Source organism: Trichoderma gamsii (assembly GCF_001481775.2).
Source record: "Trichoderma gamsii strain T6085 chromosome Unknown Scaffold_8.2, whole genome shotgun sequence".
In the NCBI taxonomy this organism is placed as follows: domain Eukaryota; kingdom Fungi; phylum Ascomycota; class Sordariomycetes; order Hypocreales; family Hypocreaceae; genus Trichoderma; species Trichoderma gamsii.
The window spans coordinates 866,980-883,073 of NW_020171345.1; the positions used below are offsets into that span (position 1 = coordinate 866,980).

At 51.1% G+C, this 16,094-nt stretch overlaps 3 protein-coding genes across 3 annotated transcripts; 1 reads left to right on the top strand and 2 right to left on the bottom strand.

Moving 5' to 3' along the window:
* Positions 1 to 1,287: 1,287 nt before the first annotated feature.
* On the bottom strand, positions 1,288 to 3,105 carry TGAM01_v203231 (hypothetical protein; the record flags this gene model as incomplete). Its single annotated transcript, XM_018804011.1, has 2 exons — positions 1,288 to 2,326; positions 2,390 to 3,105. The coding sequence occupies 2 exons, from the start codon at positions 3,103 to 3,105 to the stop codon at positions 1,288 to 1,290; spliced, it is 1,755 nt and encodes a 584-aa protein (XP_018662749.1).
* A 2,530-nt stretch (positions 3,106 to 5,635) lies between these two features.
* TGAM01_v203232 (hypothetical protein) lies at positions 5,636 to 6,597 on the top strand (the record flags this gene model as incomplete). The annotated part of the gene is made up of 2 exons (XM_018804010.1): positions 5,636 to 5,733; positions 6,207 to 6,597. The coding sequence occupies 2 exons, from the start codon at positions 5,636 to 5,638 to the stop codon at positions 6,595 to 6,597; spliced, it is 489 nt and encodes a 162-aa protein (XP_018662748.1).
* Positions 6,598 to 14,227: 7,630 nt separating this feature from the next.
* Positions 14,228 to 15,183, bottom strand: TGAM01_v203233 (Mob1/phocein family protein; the record flags this gene model as incomplete). The annotated part of the gene is made up of 3 exons (XM_018804009.2): positions 14,228 to 14,765; positions 14,829 to 14,940; positions 15,006 to 15,183. 3 exons carry the CDS (start codon positions 15,181 to 15,183, stop codon positions 14,228 to 14,230), a joined length of 828 nt encoding a protein of 275 aa, XP_018662747.2.
* Between the last annotated feature and the right edge of the window lie 911 nt (positions 15,184 to 16,094).

Genomic DNA, 16,094 nt, shown 5'->3' on the forward strand with positions numbered 1-16,094 from the left:
CCGTCCTCTCTGCCCCGGGACACGCTATGTATGTATGCTCTGAGGCTGTAGTATCTATGATGGTATGAGAGGATGGATACTACACACGGGGAAAAGATGGTCAGGTCAGTCTGTAGACGTTACGTAGTAGAAAACTCACTGGTGTTGCGCCTCACAGCCCAGGTAAGGGCGTTGTTTGCTATTAGCCCTCTGTCTAGGTAGCAAGCGGGCACACAGTCACGAGGCACAGGAGAATAGGGAGTCGTACAAGCGAAGTTGGAAGCAGTCACAAAAATGCAAAGGAGAAACATGAGAATCATGATGGATGTAAGAAAGTTAAGCTGGACCATTTTGTCCGCTTTCGTGTTTGGAAAAAAGCTATCTGAAAAGAAATATGTCGTCAAAACCCAATAGGCCATCTTTGTGGCTGCTATTTCCAAGCAAGAAAAAAAAGAATGCCAATATGCCGCCCAAGTACAAAGGAAAGCCACCCAGGGATATTTCTTGTCCCTATGGTGGGTTCTCAAAAGAGTGTCGTTTGAGAAGAGCCCGTTCCAGGTGCTCTTACTCGTTGTCATCAAGTAAAATTCCATTCTGTCATCAATCTGTGTCGACATGCCTCGTAGAAATCCTTCTTTTGGTGCTAGGTATCATCCCGCTCCCAGATTCCCATTAGCCGAAAAGCTATGCCCTTCAAAAGTAGTACAAACATGCACTGGACTGGGGCCTGTGGCATGCTTGCAGTGCTGCTGCGTCCTGCTTATGGCCTATCTCGCCAAATAGTCGAAAGAGCCCCAAAAAGTAGGGTAGAAAACCAAATAATAAACATTTGAAAAGCCGTCCAAATATTAACACAAGGAAAATAAAAAGCACAATGAAAAGAAGCCAAAACAAAATCAATCGCTAAAACAAGGAAATAAAAGCAACGCTTGCTCGCTCGCTAGATCCGCAAAGAAATCGTGGGAGACTCCAAAGTAGATGGTTTTCATGAGAAAGCGGTTTGTTCAAATTCAAGAAGATGGTGGTGAATGCGTGAGCAAATAATCTCAAATAATGCGCATGTGGGGGGAGCCGCCCCAGAGCAACTCAGATAAAAAAGTGGCCAGCTCATCCAATAGCGGATATGGCTGTAAGAAGAGAAGAGTAAGAAAGTAACAAGAGGTTGTCAAAGAAATGAAATAAAACCAAGACAAAATAGAGCAAGGGTGGAGAACGTCGGTGTCTGCGTCATTACTGTAGCCATTTTTTTCATTCATCATCGTGAGATTTCGTTTTTTCTTCTTTCGCGCCGGGTCTTTTTGGATTCTTTCATGATCGTGCTTCGTTGCACTGCTGTCCGTTCTGAGCACTGTTGCACTCTACAACCATTCTGGCAAAGTTTCGGACGACGTCGTTGGGGATCTGGTCCCAAAGGAGAGTGCGAGTGTAAACCTCGGCGGCACCCAGCTGCTTGGCATTATCCCGCAGCTCAGCAAGAGCCTGGGCCAGGTTCTTGCGAGTCTTGCTGGGCATCCTGCCAGGGCGGAGGAAGTCGTGGTCACTAACACCGTTGTACTGAGCAGCAGAGAGGGAGAAGATCTGCTCGTTGGTCTGCTCTTGTGAGGGCTGCATAAGGCTATCGCCGAGCTCTACGAGCATGGACGGTGCGACAACACCATCAGCAGCCATGCCGGCCATGACACTGGCGCTGACGGGCTGGCCCCAAGTGGCAGCGGAAGGCTGAGGAGCAATAGCGTGCATGCTGGGAGAGGCGTTGACGCCGGCATCCTTGAAGACGTTGTCGAGGAGATTCGCTGACGCAACTCGGACATCCTCAGACACGCGGGGGATGGAGGGCATCGAGCGGCTCGACAGGACAAAAGCGCCAACAAGGAAGAGCATGAAGAGCAAGCCGCCTTGAGACGAAGTCTTCTCGCTGTCCGAGGTGAAGGGGTTGTTGTCCTTCTTGGCCATGGCCATGGGCGGCTTAACCTCATCGGTAAAGTCGTTGAGGAAGCCATTATCCCAGGTGCCGGCCATGTCCATGTCGTCGTAAGAGCCAGAGAAGTCGTTGGCGGCAGCGTTGGGGGGGATGCTGCTCTCCAGGCGCTGGACGTGGTCGGTCAAAATACCAACCTTTTTCCTCAGCTCGCCAGTCTCGATAGTGTGAGTGCGGATCATCTCGTCCTTCTCAAAAGCGAGGGTCTCGATGTACTCAACGCACTGCTGCTTCTCGAGAGTGAGCTGCTCAACCTTGGCCTTGAGCGTGGCAAGCTCGTCCTCCATGTCAGTGATGACAACGGTGAAATGCTTCTTCTCATCTTCTAGGCGCTCAGTGTGCTGCTTCTTGCGCTGTCGAGAGTCGAGGCTAGTAGAACCAGTTAGTTTCATGCGGGGGAAGAAATCTGATCATTTCGATGAATGTACTTACGCAGCTTGGCGATTTCGCAGCAGTCGCTTCTGTTGCTTGAGCTCCTTGATCTCCTGCTCATCTGTAGACTGGGCAATCAACTGGTCGATGTTGCTCAAGTTTCGCTCCGCAGGGATCTCGAAACGAGCGTTCTTCTTCCGGATGCCATCGCCGCGTCGCAGATCATTGTGAGATCGAAGAGCAGCGCTGCCGTCTTGCATCTTCTTGGCCGCATTTTGGCCGTCTTGGCCATCAGCCAAGTTGGCGAACATGTTGCCAGAGGAGGGGAAAGGAGTGGGAGCGTGGATAGGCTGCTGAAAGATGGAAGTGTTGGCCTCAAAATCAGTCGCCATGCCACCGAAGCGCTGCTGGAAAGGTGTGGCCGTGCCGGAGCCTCCGTTCATGGCCCAGGGGTTGCCTGATGAGATGAAAGGGTTGGCTGAGGACTGGTCGAAGCGCATGTAGGGGTTGGTGCTGTGAGGTTCGTAGAAGGGGTTGTTGGAGGGCAGCGACTGCATGTCGACAGATTGCCAATCTTCGGTCTTGGGAGAGAAGAGAGGCCCTCCGATGCCGAAAGACTCTCGCCTGCTGTCCATGGGAGGAGAAAGATCCAGTCCTGAATCAATGCCGCTCTGGTCAAGAAGGCTGTCGTCTAAGCTGCCGTTGTCCTCTGCCTTGAAGAACTTCTGCTCAGGGCTGGCATCCATAGCCATAGATGCTGAATAGTAGTTGTTCATTGTGACGAGGTTTGTGGCTGAGTGGGAGCGGCGTCAAGGCCGAAGTGAGAGGGGAGAGGATGCAGAGGTCGACGTCAAAAACCGAACAAGAGAAATGGCGACCCGAAAGAAAAAGAGATGAAGCAAAAGAAAATGAGTAAAAATAAGACGAGCTGAAACGAGGAAGAACAAAAGCACAGTAGTCGTTAAGTGCTGATACTGGAAATCTCCAAAGGTGAGATGTTAGCGAAGGCGATCAAGACGGCCTTTTTCATTTGTTGTTTGACGAGCAGCGACGGAAGCGGGCGGGGTCAAGATGAAGAAAGATCACAGGCAGCATGCGTAGGCAGTGATTTGTGATAGCGATAGATGGCTATTGTGACCAAGGGGGAAGGGTGAAGAAGCAGCGAAATGCAGAGCAAATGCAGGTCATGAAATCGTCAAGGCGTTGAAGGGTGATGGGCAGACCACAGAGTGCGGGAGGGTCGAGTGATATAAGACGGGCCAGCTGCGAAAAAGGCTGGGAGTTGGGTTTGGTGTGGGATTTGAGAGGAGGGAAGCAGGGCAGGGAATCGGAACAGCGCTAAGAACAGCGCTTGTGGGGGGCTAGTTTAAGTGCGGGAGAGTGGACAGGCCAGTAGGTGGTAGTGGGAAAAACATGCAAGAGAGGAGGTGCAGCGAAGAGCGGCGACAGAGATAAAAATAAATCGACGACGCTGGAGAGGCAGAGAGGAAGGGGAAATGGGCGATAAGAGACGATGGACGATGGAGAGGAAGGGGAGCTTTATCAGGTGTGATTATCGTGCCTTCATATCTATATCGATATTGAAGGAAGCAACAATAACAGTGATAGTGATGGTATCAAGGATGCTGCAGTGGACGAAGACAGCCATCGTCCACCAACCGGCAAGAGGGGGCAAGGAGGGAAAAAAACACACACAAAAAAACAAGGAAACTGACTCACTGAAATGCAATCTTGTGGTACAGGCGTTGGGAGAGGCCTCTGGTGCCGCTGCTCTCTGGCTCTCCTTTCTGCTGCCGCTGATAGAGACAACAGGAAACGAAAGACGGCTTCAAGAGCACCGAGGGCGTCGAATGGGATTCAAAGTTGGGATACTGAGCAAAGGAAGCAGCAGATGGAGGAGGGGATTTCGATTATATGTACTCGCGGGGCGTAATGTTTGTACTGCAACTGGTAGTGTGTGCTCCACGAAGGAGGGTCAGATGTAGCCAATGATGAAGACCCAGCCGTCATTGGTCTATAATGCTTAGTTATCTCTCCGTCTTAGTCAAAGTCGAGGAGAGCAGTCTCTCTAGAGAGGAGGAGGCGTCGTTGCTTGGTCGCCTGCGCCGAGAGCCGGTACGTACCTCGCTCTGATAGTGCTGCTAGGCTGATATCTCCGGTACGGTACAAGCACGTTGATTTGGCATGATGACAGCGTCGAGTTCTCCTCGGGCTGATAATCGCCGGAGGATCTGCTAAGGGCGATAGCGAGACGAGAGTGTCGTCCACGGGCTGAAGACTTTGGGTGTTAGGCTCATTCGCAGCAGTAGTAGGTACATGCTTTGGGCTCCCATGTATGTACTCTGAGGCGTCTGTGTAATACACATGTACATGCCTTGCTCGCTTGGAGGTGTTACTCCATACCGCAGTTGGAGTGTGTAGTACAGAGTACAGCCCAGTCTTGTCGATAGCGATGCCTTGGTCTCCGTACCACCTACCTGCTACCTCTGCTTCGTCTTCTTGCAGTATGAGTGGTAGTGTTAGTGCGTGTGGCCGTCATCATGCTGTCGGGCTCAAACGGGCTTTGTCGTCTAGGGCCTGGTCCTCGGGGCCGGCTTTGGACAGGGGTGCCTGTCGTGAGATTTGGCTCTCGCCTCTTTAGTACTCTTTTTATTTTTTCTATTATTTTTTTTTTTTTTTTATTTATTTCCTTGAGCACCGTGCTGGTAATCCTCCGCACTCCATTCTGAGGCGGCAGTGCGCCCGTACGATTAGTGCTATCAATGCCCACGAGTGCGTGCGTGAAGGGAGTTGGAGACACACGGAGTAGGTAGACTATCCCTTCTGCCCTTTGAGCATGGCACAATGGATCTCTCTAGCTAGGGCTGCGGTGGGCATGCCTACCAATATCTGGTGCTCATGCGTATGAGTAGGCAGGGTGCTAGCAGCACCTGTATGTAGGTAGATGTGATGCAGCAGTAGGCAGGTAGTATGTCATAGCCGCTATGTTTAGCCCTCTCCATCTTTCTGCTTTGTATTGAGCTCTCTCGTATGGAGGTACGTCGAGTTCACACCTTTTCTAAGCTGGGCTGATCCCTGGTCCCGGCTCCCTTCTTCCCACCTCATGTGGCACTCAGGATGGGACTTGGACCAACTTCTTGTCCCGTACTTCGTACTCTATTCGACTTTTTTGTCTGTCTCAAGTACTGTAGGCCTCAGCATGGCCATCATCAACCACAATGACCACAGCCCGCACACCTGATCGATCTGGGACCAGCGGTCTCTTGTGACTCGAAACGGCCTCTACGCGCCTCAGGTTGCGCCTCAATGGGACTGAACTTTGCCGCTGCCTTTGCCTTTCAGTCCAAGGTCGGCCTGATTCAAGAATCGATAAGCAACGGCATCGTCCTCGTCATGGCCAGTCAGTCAGTTCAGCAGCGCTCAGCCCACGACGCCATGGTCAACCCATCACCCGCCTTACTAGCAGAGAAAGGGAAAAAAATTGACCTCCGGCTCGACTCGCATGAAGCAGGGCGGGTACTGAAACGAATGAGCTTCCGTCATGTCCATGGCCCATGATCGAGCCTGTCAAGTCTCGGCAAGCGGGCCATGACGGGTGCCATCCGCGACGCCGGGAGGGCAGAATCCAAGATGGATACATAGGCTCAACGACGGGATGAGATCCAAGACAGAGCGAATGAGAGGCGCCCGCATGCTGGCAGATTGGGCATCAAGCTCCTGGAGTCCTGGCGACCCAACTCTCTCAGACGACCCCCCTTCCCCCAAAGGAATGAGCTGCTCCCCAGGCCTCAAGAGAGTAATGGACGGCGCTGTTCGCTCCCGCACGACCCGGACAGCGGGTGGACGCCATACCCGCTGACTTGTGACCACTCAAAAGCTCGGGACGGGCCAGTAGTGTGCGCTCTGCTAAGGGCGACGGTGCGAAACGCCTGCTTCTTTGGCGTGCAGAGCAGAGGCCTGTGAACCACTGGCAGAGCTTGGATGGAGAAGATGGCCTCGGATCCAGCCAGTCACAGCGGAGCGGCCCTCTCTTCCAATGGCGCCGGCGTCGCTTGGTCATCGTGATGTGGCCGCGCGCTCTGGCTGGCCATCCAAATCCCCTCACTTCTCCACGGTTTCTCGCAAGCCCCTCCCCCCTCTCTCGCTCTATCGGTCGTATCGTATCGTCACAGGCCATCAAATCGATAGGCAAATACCGGGGCTGCTTGGAGGTGTCATGGCACCCATCAGGCGAGACGCAGCGTCTGGCCCAGGCCACTCATGCCTGATGTGGTTTGGACCTCATGCACTGCGACAGCCCACCTGAAAGACGCGAGGAAGGGCGACGGGTGGGCTGACAGGTTAGGCATGTACCTCTGGGCCCAATTTGGGTGGCGAGGTACGATGCAGAGATCCACTGGCCGTCGTACAGCGGACCAGTAACGGGCTGCCAGAAGAGCCAGCGCCGCAGCACCTGACCTCGAGCTGATTACGTGATGCACTGCACGCCCGTGCTGCCTTGCGCCGACTGTCTTTGGCTGGACCCGGATTACTAAGTACTAGTAAGTCGGGATCGAGCTGGACGACTGATGGATGTCCCGGATGGGCAGCAGCCAATATCAAGCACACGATAGTGTCATCCGCCTTGCCGTTTTGACGCTGCCTCGCATCCTGCAACGCGTATCAGGCAAGTGCAGCCATCAATGCACGGCCATGGCGTACTGCTACCTACCTACAGCACATCGTACCAGGTAGGAGGTAGCACCACAACTTTGGCCGGGACAGCAATGCAGCTCACCAACCGGACGGGGACAGCACTGACACGCAGCGCAACGTATTAGATAATCGCTTATCGATTGTGCCCCATCTTCTCCAACTGCGCATCCGATTCTGGCTCTCGCTCGTCCTTGTCCTGCCCATCATCATGCGCCATGCTGCCTCGCGGTGGGCTCTCGTGGCTGGTGCATGTTTCCAACACGGGCCTTGGCCTCTCTTTGGCGTCTTCGACCTGACGACCTCCAACCAAAGAGGCGCCTGGGCTCCACTGTGCCATGGCCGCATATGAAGCGGCCATGGCCCGCCGACAACTTGCACCATTCTCCGCTGTCTGCTTTGTCGGTGTGTTTTTCCTGCTACGCCTATCACACACTCGATCTGTTTGGTTACTCATGACGCGTGCGCGTCCGTTTCGTCAGGCATCGACGACACACTACTTTCTCACCCCTTAGGCCGTGAGGCCGATGCATCTTCAGCCCTCCTCGACGTTACCAAGGACAGGACGCCTCCATACCTGGTCTCGGGGGACGACATGTTCGAATCCGTCTGGACAATGCCTGGGGCGAGCTGCTGTGTTATGTGGGAAATCTCAAGAACGGCCAATTATCAAGACCATAAGTGCATGCGTCGCCAACCAATCAATAGGGCCAAGTTCACCGGATTTGACACTGAGCACTGAGGCTGTGGCTTCTCAGGCGTACCAGAACAGCGTCCGTCCTGGCTCCATTCGAATCTGGTTTGCTGGTCACTTTTCAACTGCGGCGGTGCCATCTTTCAGGCCTTGTTGCCAGCCGGGTCTGAGGGCGAACTTGGGGTTTAGCCTTGGCTGCCATCCGGGCCCAATATCGCCCATTGGCTGTCTGCGGCTGTACAGGGAAAAGTCTCCCGGTGGTGCCAGACGGGATTCTGGTCTTGATCATGTCTCAGTCATAGGCGATTGCATGATTGACTGCCACCTGGATGGTCTCTAGTGAGACAACAAAGCCGGCTTGATGTTCAGCCCGTGCCGCGGTTGTACCATTCATAAAATCATATGTCCAGCTACGTATCTGTGTATCTTCTCTGCACGGGGCCCAAGGATCAAGGCCAATGGAGATCAACAGAGTTGGATGTACAGAGTACCTCCCTCATCAAGACTCTGACTGCGCCTCCTGTGGATACGTGCTTGCGAATGTTGGTTCGACACCATTTGCTCAAGTCCGAGCCCCAGGTTCAAATGGGAACAAAGGATACGAAAATTCAGGCTCAACTGAGTACCCAACTTGGCAGCTCGTTCTTGGCCGTGAGGAGATACGACGGGTATTCCAGAGGACCCCTCTACTTTCCCTCGGCCATCCTTATCTCGTGATAGCAGTTTGACTCGCGGGGAGGGCCAGCACGTTCTTTTAGCTATGGCGCCACCATCTACTGCGGTTGGCTCGGCTGAAGATTTTTATTTTTTGATTGAATTTTTCTATTTCCCCCCCCCATTCTGGCCATTCAGAGCTAGGTATTGCCTCCAGTGGCAGTATTGACGCGCCCAACCAACGGCTGACAGTCCACAACGGGCTTCGTCACTCAATATTGTCTATCGTTTGCTAATGACTACGCTGGTCACTCTCGCAGGAAAGCCAAGCACTAAGTGACTGGTAGTGCTTGTGCTAGGCGATGATGGTCTGCTCCCTGGTAGCTCGGGAGTGCGTGTAGCTTGATGAATTTGCCCGCGGTGATCACAAGCGGTCTACGCAAAACTCCCTTCGGCTTAGAGTCGCCCGTCGATATCAAGCCAATCCAGTCAAGATAGTCTTGACTCGCTGGCTAGCAATTGGTGGGCTAGTTTTGTTCTCTGGCGCAAGCTAGAGGCCAAAAATATCGAAAGAAACTCTGCCAGTGTGTCCTTCAGAAGCTATTCTAGAGGCCCAAGGATGATATAGCCCTCATCATTGTGCGCTAAAGTCCAAGCTGAGCTGGGGTTTTCATGCACGCTACGAATGTGCGGTCAGCACTGCGAGCACCCACCAAGAACGGAGCACGAAACGGGTGCCTGTTGCTACCGTTAGTGCTCCGTTTGCTAGTACGGCGCCATACGTAAGAGCTACGTTTATAGCTCAAAAAGTACGGAATGCTACTTGCAGAGTCGCCGTATCAAGCACATATTCCATACTGGGTGGCTTCTAACAACAGAAGAGGTCGTTCTGAAGACTACTGCTTCTTGCGGTGAAAATTATGAGAGAGAGAAAGGGGGATGGCAAGTATCGTATTGTTATGGTTATGAGCCACCATACCAAAGCCTACTTTTTTGTCTCTCTAATACCAGCTCTTTCAGGGTGCATATTTGATACAGTGTCTCTTTCAACTCTACTTGTATTATGGCCATGGTTTCGTTCTGGTCTTGCAAAGTATCAACGCCACTCCACTCAAGTAGTCTGCGGTTAAAGGAGTTAGTGCCTTGTTAGCCAGGCACAGAGAGAAATCCGGCCTCGGTTGAGCATGGATGGCATCAGTATTGAAGCGTGGTTTCGAGGTGACGAGTGTAATTACAGCTGAGTTGGCAGCTGAGTTGCGATTACATTTCCGATCAAATGTATCGGCCAAAGCTCCACTCTCAACGGCGATCAGACGATGAACTCGATGCGAACGCCTGTGCCCAAAACTTCAAACACTAGCTACCGAAGGTAACAAAAAAATGACAAGCATGTGTAGTTTATGTGCATATGAAAGGGCCGCTGAGACGGTGTCGGCCAAGCCAGAATATGAACAGCCAGGGGCAGAGAATAAGCGGGCATCTCATCTTTCCTCGCATGGCCGACGCAGAAGCACGAGTTTTACGCTCACTGTCCGCATCACGGGAGACAAGCGGAACCCTAGTGGGATGAGTCACCGAGCACCGCTCGCCGGAGAGCCCCATCTTTTTACCTACGGGATCACGACCCGGACGGAGCTTTGGCTAATACGTATGGAGACCGGGGACTCTACCCTACAGACCTGGAAAACTAGAAAGCAAAAGAGAAAAAAAGAAGACAAGACGACCAAAAAACGCACGTGGGCGAGAGTCGCTCAAGCTACGAGTTCTAGGATCATCCCAGTTCCTAAGCTCTTCGCATCACCGCCTTTAAGCTTTGTGTGGATAGCCATTCTGAAACATTCCTGCACAAGGGTGAATAGTGCGTGAGCTAAATCGACGGCGGTGAATCGACCTGATGGATCTTGATGGATACTGAACTGCGAGCTTCCCCCCAATCACGGGGACGACATTTACAAATACGAGTAATAGATCGCGACGCGGAATATGCGTAGAAGCCTTTTATGCTACATTCACACAAGATGGGGCTTCTCGACAAGCGTTACGAAAGTCACAGAGACCTACTGTAAGTTATCGTACCAAAAATCTCATGAGAAAGAAGTCGGTGTGATCCCACAAGCTGGGACAAGGCGAAAGCAGGCAACACGCCTCCGACGACATATAGGCATGGGCACATGCCAAAAGCCAATCCTTCGTCATATGAGCTGATACATGAATGTTTCACTCATGATCTTCGGTCAACGGCATTCACAAGTACCAGGACCCATGGTGTAACTGCTGGCAATACTCGTATGGAAGAGAAACGGGGGATCTGCTTGTACGGAGTACACAGGCTACTCCGCACTACACAGCTCCATGTCTCACTAAGAAAACACGCGATGCTGTTGAACACGGCCTGCGAGCACTTTCTGGACGGGTCTGGCACGCCTGAGGCTCAAACCCTTGGCCTCTCTCTCACAGGCAGCTGCATGCCTCTGCTGCAAGCAGGCTGCGGGAAGCCGGGGTTGGATCGCAGCCTGGCCAGTCAGTGGACGTCGGGACGTCTTTGTCTGATGTGCTAGGGTTTGGCATGGGGGAGGGCTGCATCACCAGAGCACCGCATGCCCTATCGCCGTCCGCTCTCCTTTTACCTGCGGCGCTCCGCAGAGAGACAACCCGGCACGTACACCATACGAATTGCATACCGTATGTACATGCTACCACTGTTTCGTACAAGTACGCATGTATGGACCTGGGTAGGTGAGCATCGACTCCGTAAGAATGCATGGCATCCGATGCCTCTCTTTGTCCTTGGTAGGCGCTGCTACCACTTGATCTCGACCATCGTCGCTTTGTACAAGCGCGCTTGCGCATCAGTGCCCGCTTTTGCCGAAGACCTGGACTTTTTTCTTTTTTTTCCCTTTTCGAAAATTTTCTGTTACTGTTTCTCTCTTCCCAAGCTTTCCGGTATCGCCCGTGAACTACAAAGAAGCAGGTGTTTGTTTAGTTGGAGCGGATGATACTGGCGGTGAAGAACTCCCCAAGCCTCTTCCAACCTTTCCGGATGTAGTCCCCGGCGGGCGTGAGCTTAAAAGAACTTGGACGATGTGCTAAAATAGGTAGTAGTAGCTTGCATGAAATTATTGCCTGGCGCGTTAAAGAGCTGAAAAAAGAAAATAAGAATAAGGGTAGAAAAAAAAACTAGCGTAGGACATTGCGAATTTGTCATTTGTCGTTGAAGGCTGATGCCAAAGAGTGGGAGGGGATTAACACGCCTCTCTCTCACCTGAGCAATTAGTCAGTCGGATTGCCCGCGCCACAGAGAGATAATCGTCTATTTATGGCCAAGGAAGATGATCATGCCGCCCATCTGAAACCAGTCATCATGTATCTATACGGCGATGGGCAGTGCGAAGTGGGTTTAGTGGCGATATCGATATAGGGATCCATGCCCCATCTACCATCAACAAAGCAGGCAGTTCTGGAGCCTCTTTTTGTATGTATGTTGGTCGGCAGTGGGCTTACATTTTCCTAGGATCAACCCAAGGAAAAAAAAAAAAAGAAAGACTCCACTTGTTTGACCATGACGGCTTCTGCAGTTGGGCGAAAGGGTATCGCGGTCTATCCGGACGAGAATGCGGCTTTGTGAGGAAGGAGATGTGCCAAGTTGCCTCGGAAGAGGATTCTATCTTGCTGCAAAGGCAAGGCAAGGGTCTGATACTTCCACTTTTCTTTTTGCCCTTCTTAACATGCAATCTATGTTTCAACGAAGGACTTGTCTTTTCTCGAAACCCAAGCAAGATGGTCCTTGGGGCTTCAGCTTTGTGCAGTGGCAAAGCTCGAGTGTGCCATTGCTCAAGCAAGGAGCCCCAGGATAGCTTAATGTACGTCTGCGTATAGCTCCATGTATTATGTGAGGAGATGCTTGAAGGCTAGTAGTCGAGAATGGGGAAAAAGAGGACGAAGAGGAGGCCCGTCTCTAATCGCCACTGGAGGAGGAGGAGGAGGACCCGGCATTGCAGGGCCCCAACACTGCAGATGGCCCGGCGCTTTTTTTCCCTGCTGCTGCTGCTGCTGCAATACCCTCGTCTCTTTTTGTTTTCGTACGTATGATATTTGACAGATGCTGCATGATGGGACCAAGATTAGGTGCTTTTTGCAGGGTTTTTTGCCTCTGCTCGAGCCACTTTGACGGCAATGGGGGAGAGGGGGTCTGCGTAACTCTTGGCCTATAAGGAAAGGCCTTTTTTTTTTTCCCCTTGTGCGTCTTCCCCGTTTATTGGATCTTTGGTTGGTTTTTTGTAGGAAAGGATTTTGAGTTGAATTTTGCCACTGGATCTACCGGATAAATGGGAGTGCGTTGGATTTTGTGAATCTCGGGTAGGGCTTTGCATAGATGGTGTATTCGATAGTGGGTAGTGATATTTGACGCCTGGAGAGGTTTGTAGGGCGGTAGAAGGGATTGGTAAGGATGAGATATAGAATACCTATATGATTGGTATATTGGTTTGACATTTATTTGAGGATTCCATGGGCAAGTGCTCCAAACAGAGGTTTGCGTATGGGATATTCGTCATTTTCACTCATTCTTCCTGACCCATAAAAACATCTTACAGTACACGGTCTGTTGTATTTACGAAGGTGAGAACTCGTGGACCAATATGTATGTTATTGCTCAATGGGAAAGTTCAATGAAGGTAGAAAGCGATAGTATTCCAGTTTCTGATGCGAAAGGGTACGCTGAGAGTCGGAGACGCTCTTGGAGGATGAGGGGATAGTTTTCCATAGCTCATGAGGTAAAATCTTGAGCGTGGAGAGTGCTTTTATTGAGTTTTACAAGTTTTATATCTCTATTGAGAGGGGGAAATATCGAGCACCGTGGTGTATATGCCAAAAGGTTGTGATTATATAAATTTGTTATACTTTGATAGCGCTCAATCCATCAACTTTTCCTACGGCGAGGTGTATCACCTTTGACCTGTTTCGGTAACTAGTTCTACTGAATATTTTCTTATTGCTTTGAGATAGCGTATTTGTTCGGGGAGACTGCTTTAATTCTGCCTGCTATTTAACTCATTTGCTTCTATAATTGATTGTGTGCCAAAAACACATGCATTGTGTTTCTTTTTCCCAGATGCTACACCCTTTCTAAACAGCGTTTCAGTATCTTCAACAAGATACCTGGACCCGACTCGGCCCCCTTATATACTCCCTGTGCGTATCCAAAAAACGATTGACGCAGTTAGGATGACTAGTAGGAAAGAGCGTATTGAAGATGAGGTCCCATGGCAGGGTGACTGTACTATTCTTCTGTTGTTCGACAATTTCTTGTCAGAAGATGTATTGAGCAACGGCAGCACAAGAATTGTCTTTATTCCCGTAGGCATAAAGATGAAAATTGTCATGTTTTTTTTGCAGTGCAGTACATGTATGCCTCTCTCGTACAGAAACTCTATGCTTTGAAGCTATCTACGCAGCCTTTGACAAGCCTTATATTGTAAGCGAGTATATAGTTTTAAGACAAATGAGCCTGTGAAAGTATGAGTATGCCACGGAATATGGATTGAGTCTTGTGAAGAATACTTTTTCTACAAAAGAAGGCTGAGATGCCGCGTAGATAAGGATAAAAGAGGAAGTCTTGACGCTGCGGACTCGGATGTTACTTTCATGATTCCTATTGCGCTAATCCGATGCCTACCGTGTTCGTGCAATCTTCCAAAGGTCTGTACTAACCGCTTCAGCGCTCAAAACAGCTATAATTTTGTGGCTACATGTACCTCAGAGTAAAGGTCATATCCTCTTCTATCTGTCTTTTAACAATAACATGGATAATTGGATAGAAATGAATCACTTCATATATAATGCCAAAGAAAACCCTTTATTTAAACAACGCCTGCAAGTTGAATCAATCGCTCGCCAGCTTGAAGGTTGGCAAACTCATAAACCTTGGACTCTGGAGGGAACGTCCCATTGGCCGCCCAGAGGTCGATCAGAGGCTGCATCGGCTCCAGGTCCTGCTTGCCCAGCATATCCAGCGCCGTGGCCGTTAGCAGAAAGTGTGAGAAGCAGCTGTTCAACTGCTTCTCCAAGTTGAGGTGGTAGTAAGGTTCTGAAAAGTGTGCCCAGTAGAGATGAGCATACACTCGGAACATTTGGCGGAATATCATCTGGCAAATGTCAAGGAACTTTTCTGGGAATCCAGATCGCTTGCCAATCCAGTCGCTCTCTCCGGCAAGCTGAGACAGCGGAGTTGAAGACATGGCGGGGTTGTGAGAATAAGAGACGCCCGCAGGATCAGTTGGAAAGATGGCGGTATCATCCACCTTTCCGGCGATCCATCGCTGCATAAGGGTCATGTATTCATGAGCCGGTAATTCGACTGGCTCACGTCGGCTATTGAGCCAAGTGAAAGAGTGGTTTCTAAAATTTGAAGTGAATGGATGCACTTGAATTGAAGATGAGTAGGGAATTCCAGTTACTTACGCTCCAGCAGACATTCGAGGACAAGAAGTCGGATTGCAGATGGTGTTCCCCGTCTCCTCCTTTGCGTGAACTACCTGGACGAAATTCCAAAGGTTACGATAGTGCTCGACAACTGTGTAATGTTTGTTTGTGAGCGCTGTGAACTATGGTAAAAGATGCTAAGGGAAGGCTACTGACCCTGATGAGCTAGCCACTCTCCTTGCTCAACTGTCTTTGGCCGCGCGCTCAGGGTCATAAAGTTTCCCTTGACGATGTGCTTTGCGCAGTTGGAGTTGAGCCACAGCGGAAGCGGCCGCGGAAGGTGGTAAGAGTTGATAACATCATCGCCGGTAGCCATTGCGTCTGGTTGGGCCATTCCACCAGGCTGAGGAGAAGAGGTTGAGGCGGGAAAAGAGGGAGTTCTCTCAGGTAGCCTGGCCGAAGATATCTTGGGAGATGAGGCGACGTCGGATGAGGGATGCGGCAAGGGGCCCTGGGAGCTTTGTGACGGGGATGGGCTTTTAGGCCCGCCTCGAAAACGAGCGTTGCTGGGGGATGTGGTTAGTGGGAAGACGTCAATTGTAGCCTTTGCAGCCTTTAAAGAACAAGAGGTCGACGGTGATGTGTCAGCGCGATGGGCAGAATAGTAGAGCAGAAGTGAAGAGAGACCCGTGAGCTTCGCTTAAATGACTTTAGCGTCTCGCATGAGGTTTAAGTTGATACAGATGCCGAAGCGTGCAGGGAATAGCCGGTGTGTGTACGGCTTTTATAAATAGGAAAGGTGAGTGGGAAAGGGGCAGCAAAATAGGAAATGTGATGAATTGGCATCAGGGGTGGAGACTTGGCTTGCAGCCTTTCCTCCTGCTAGGGGCAGGTATATAAGGCACGAGACGCATCCAGGCCACATCGATTGAAGAGCGTTTCCAGGTGCAGCGGCCAAGTGTTTTTCACTGCATGGAGGTGATCGACACGAGAAAAGCTCCGTATACAGCAGCATGGCTCAAGTGATGAATGAGAGCTGGCTCTCAGATATCGATAATGCCCAAAAGTGGCCCCTTGGGAGCTTCTCCGTCCGGGGTGCCCAGCTCGACTTGCTGGCCTCGTTGAAGGGTCCTGAGCAGTCCGGAAAAGCCAAAGCTTTGGAGTTCTCTGAAGATGAGGTTTCCCACTGAGATGCCGACGTGAATAGCACTCAATGGCGACAATGGCATGCTGGATATACGGACAGGCTGCTCGAGACACTTGCCCCTCACCGCTGGGGATGCCTGTTTCAGGACCCCTCCCTCG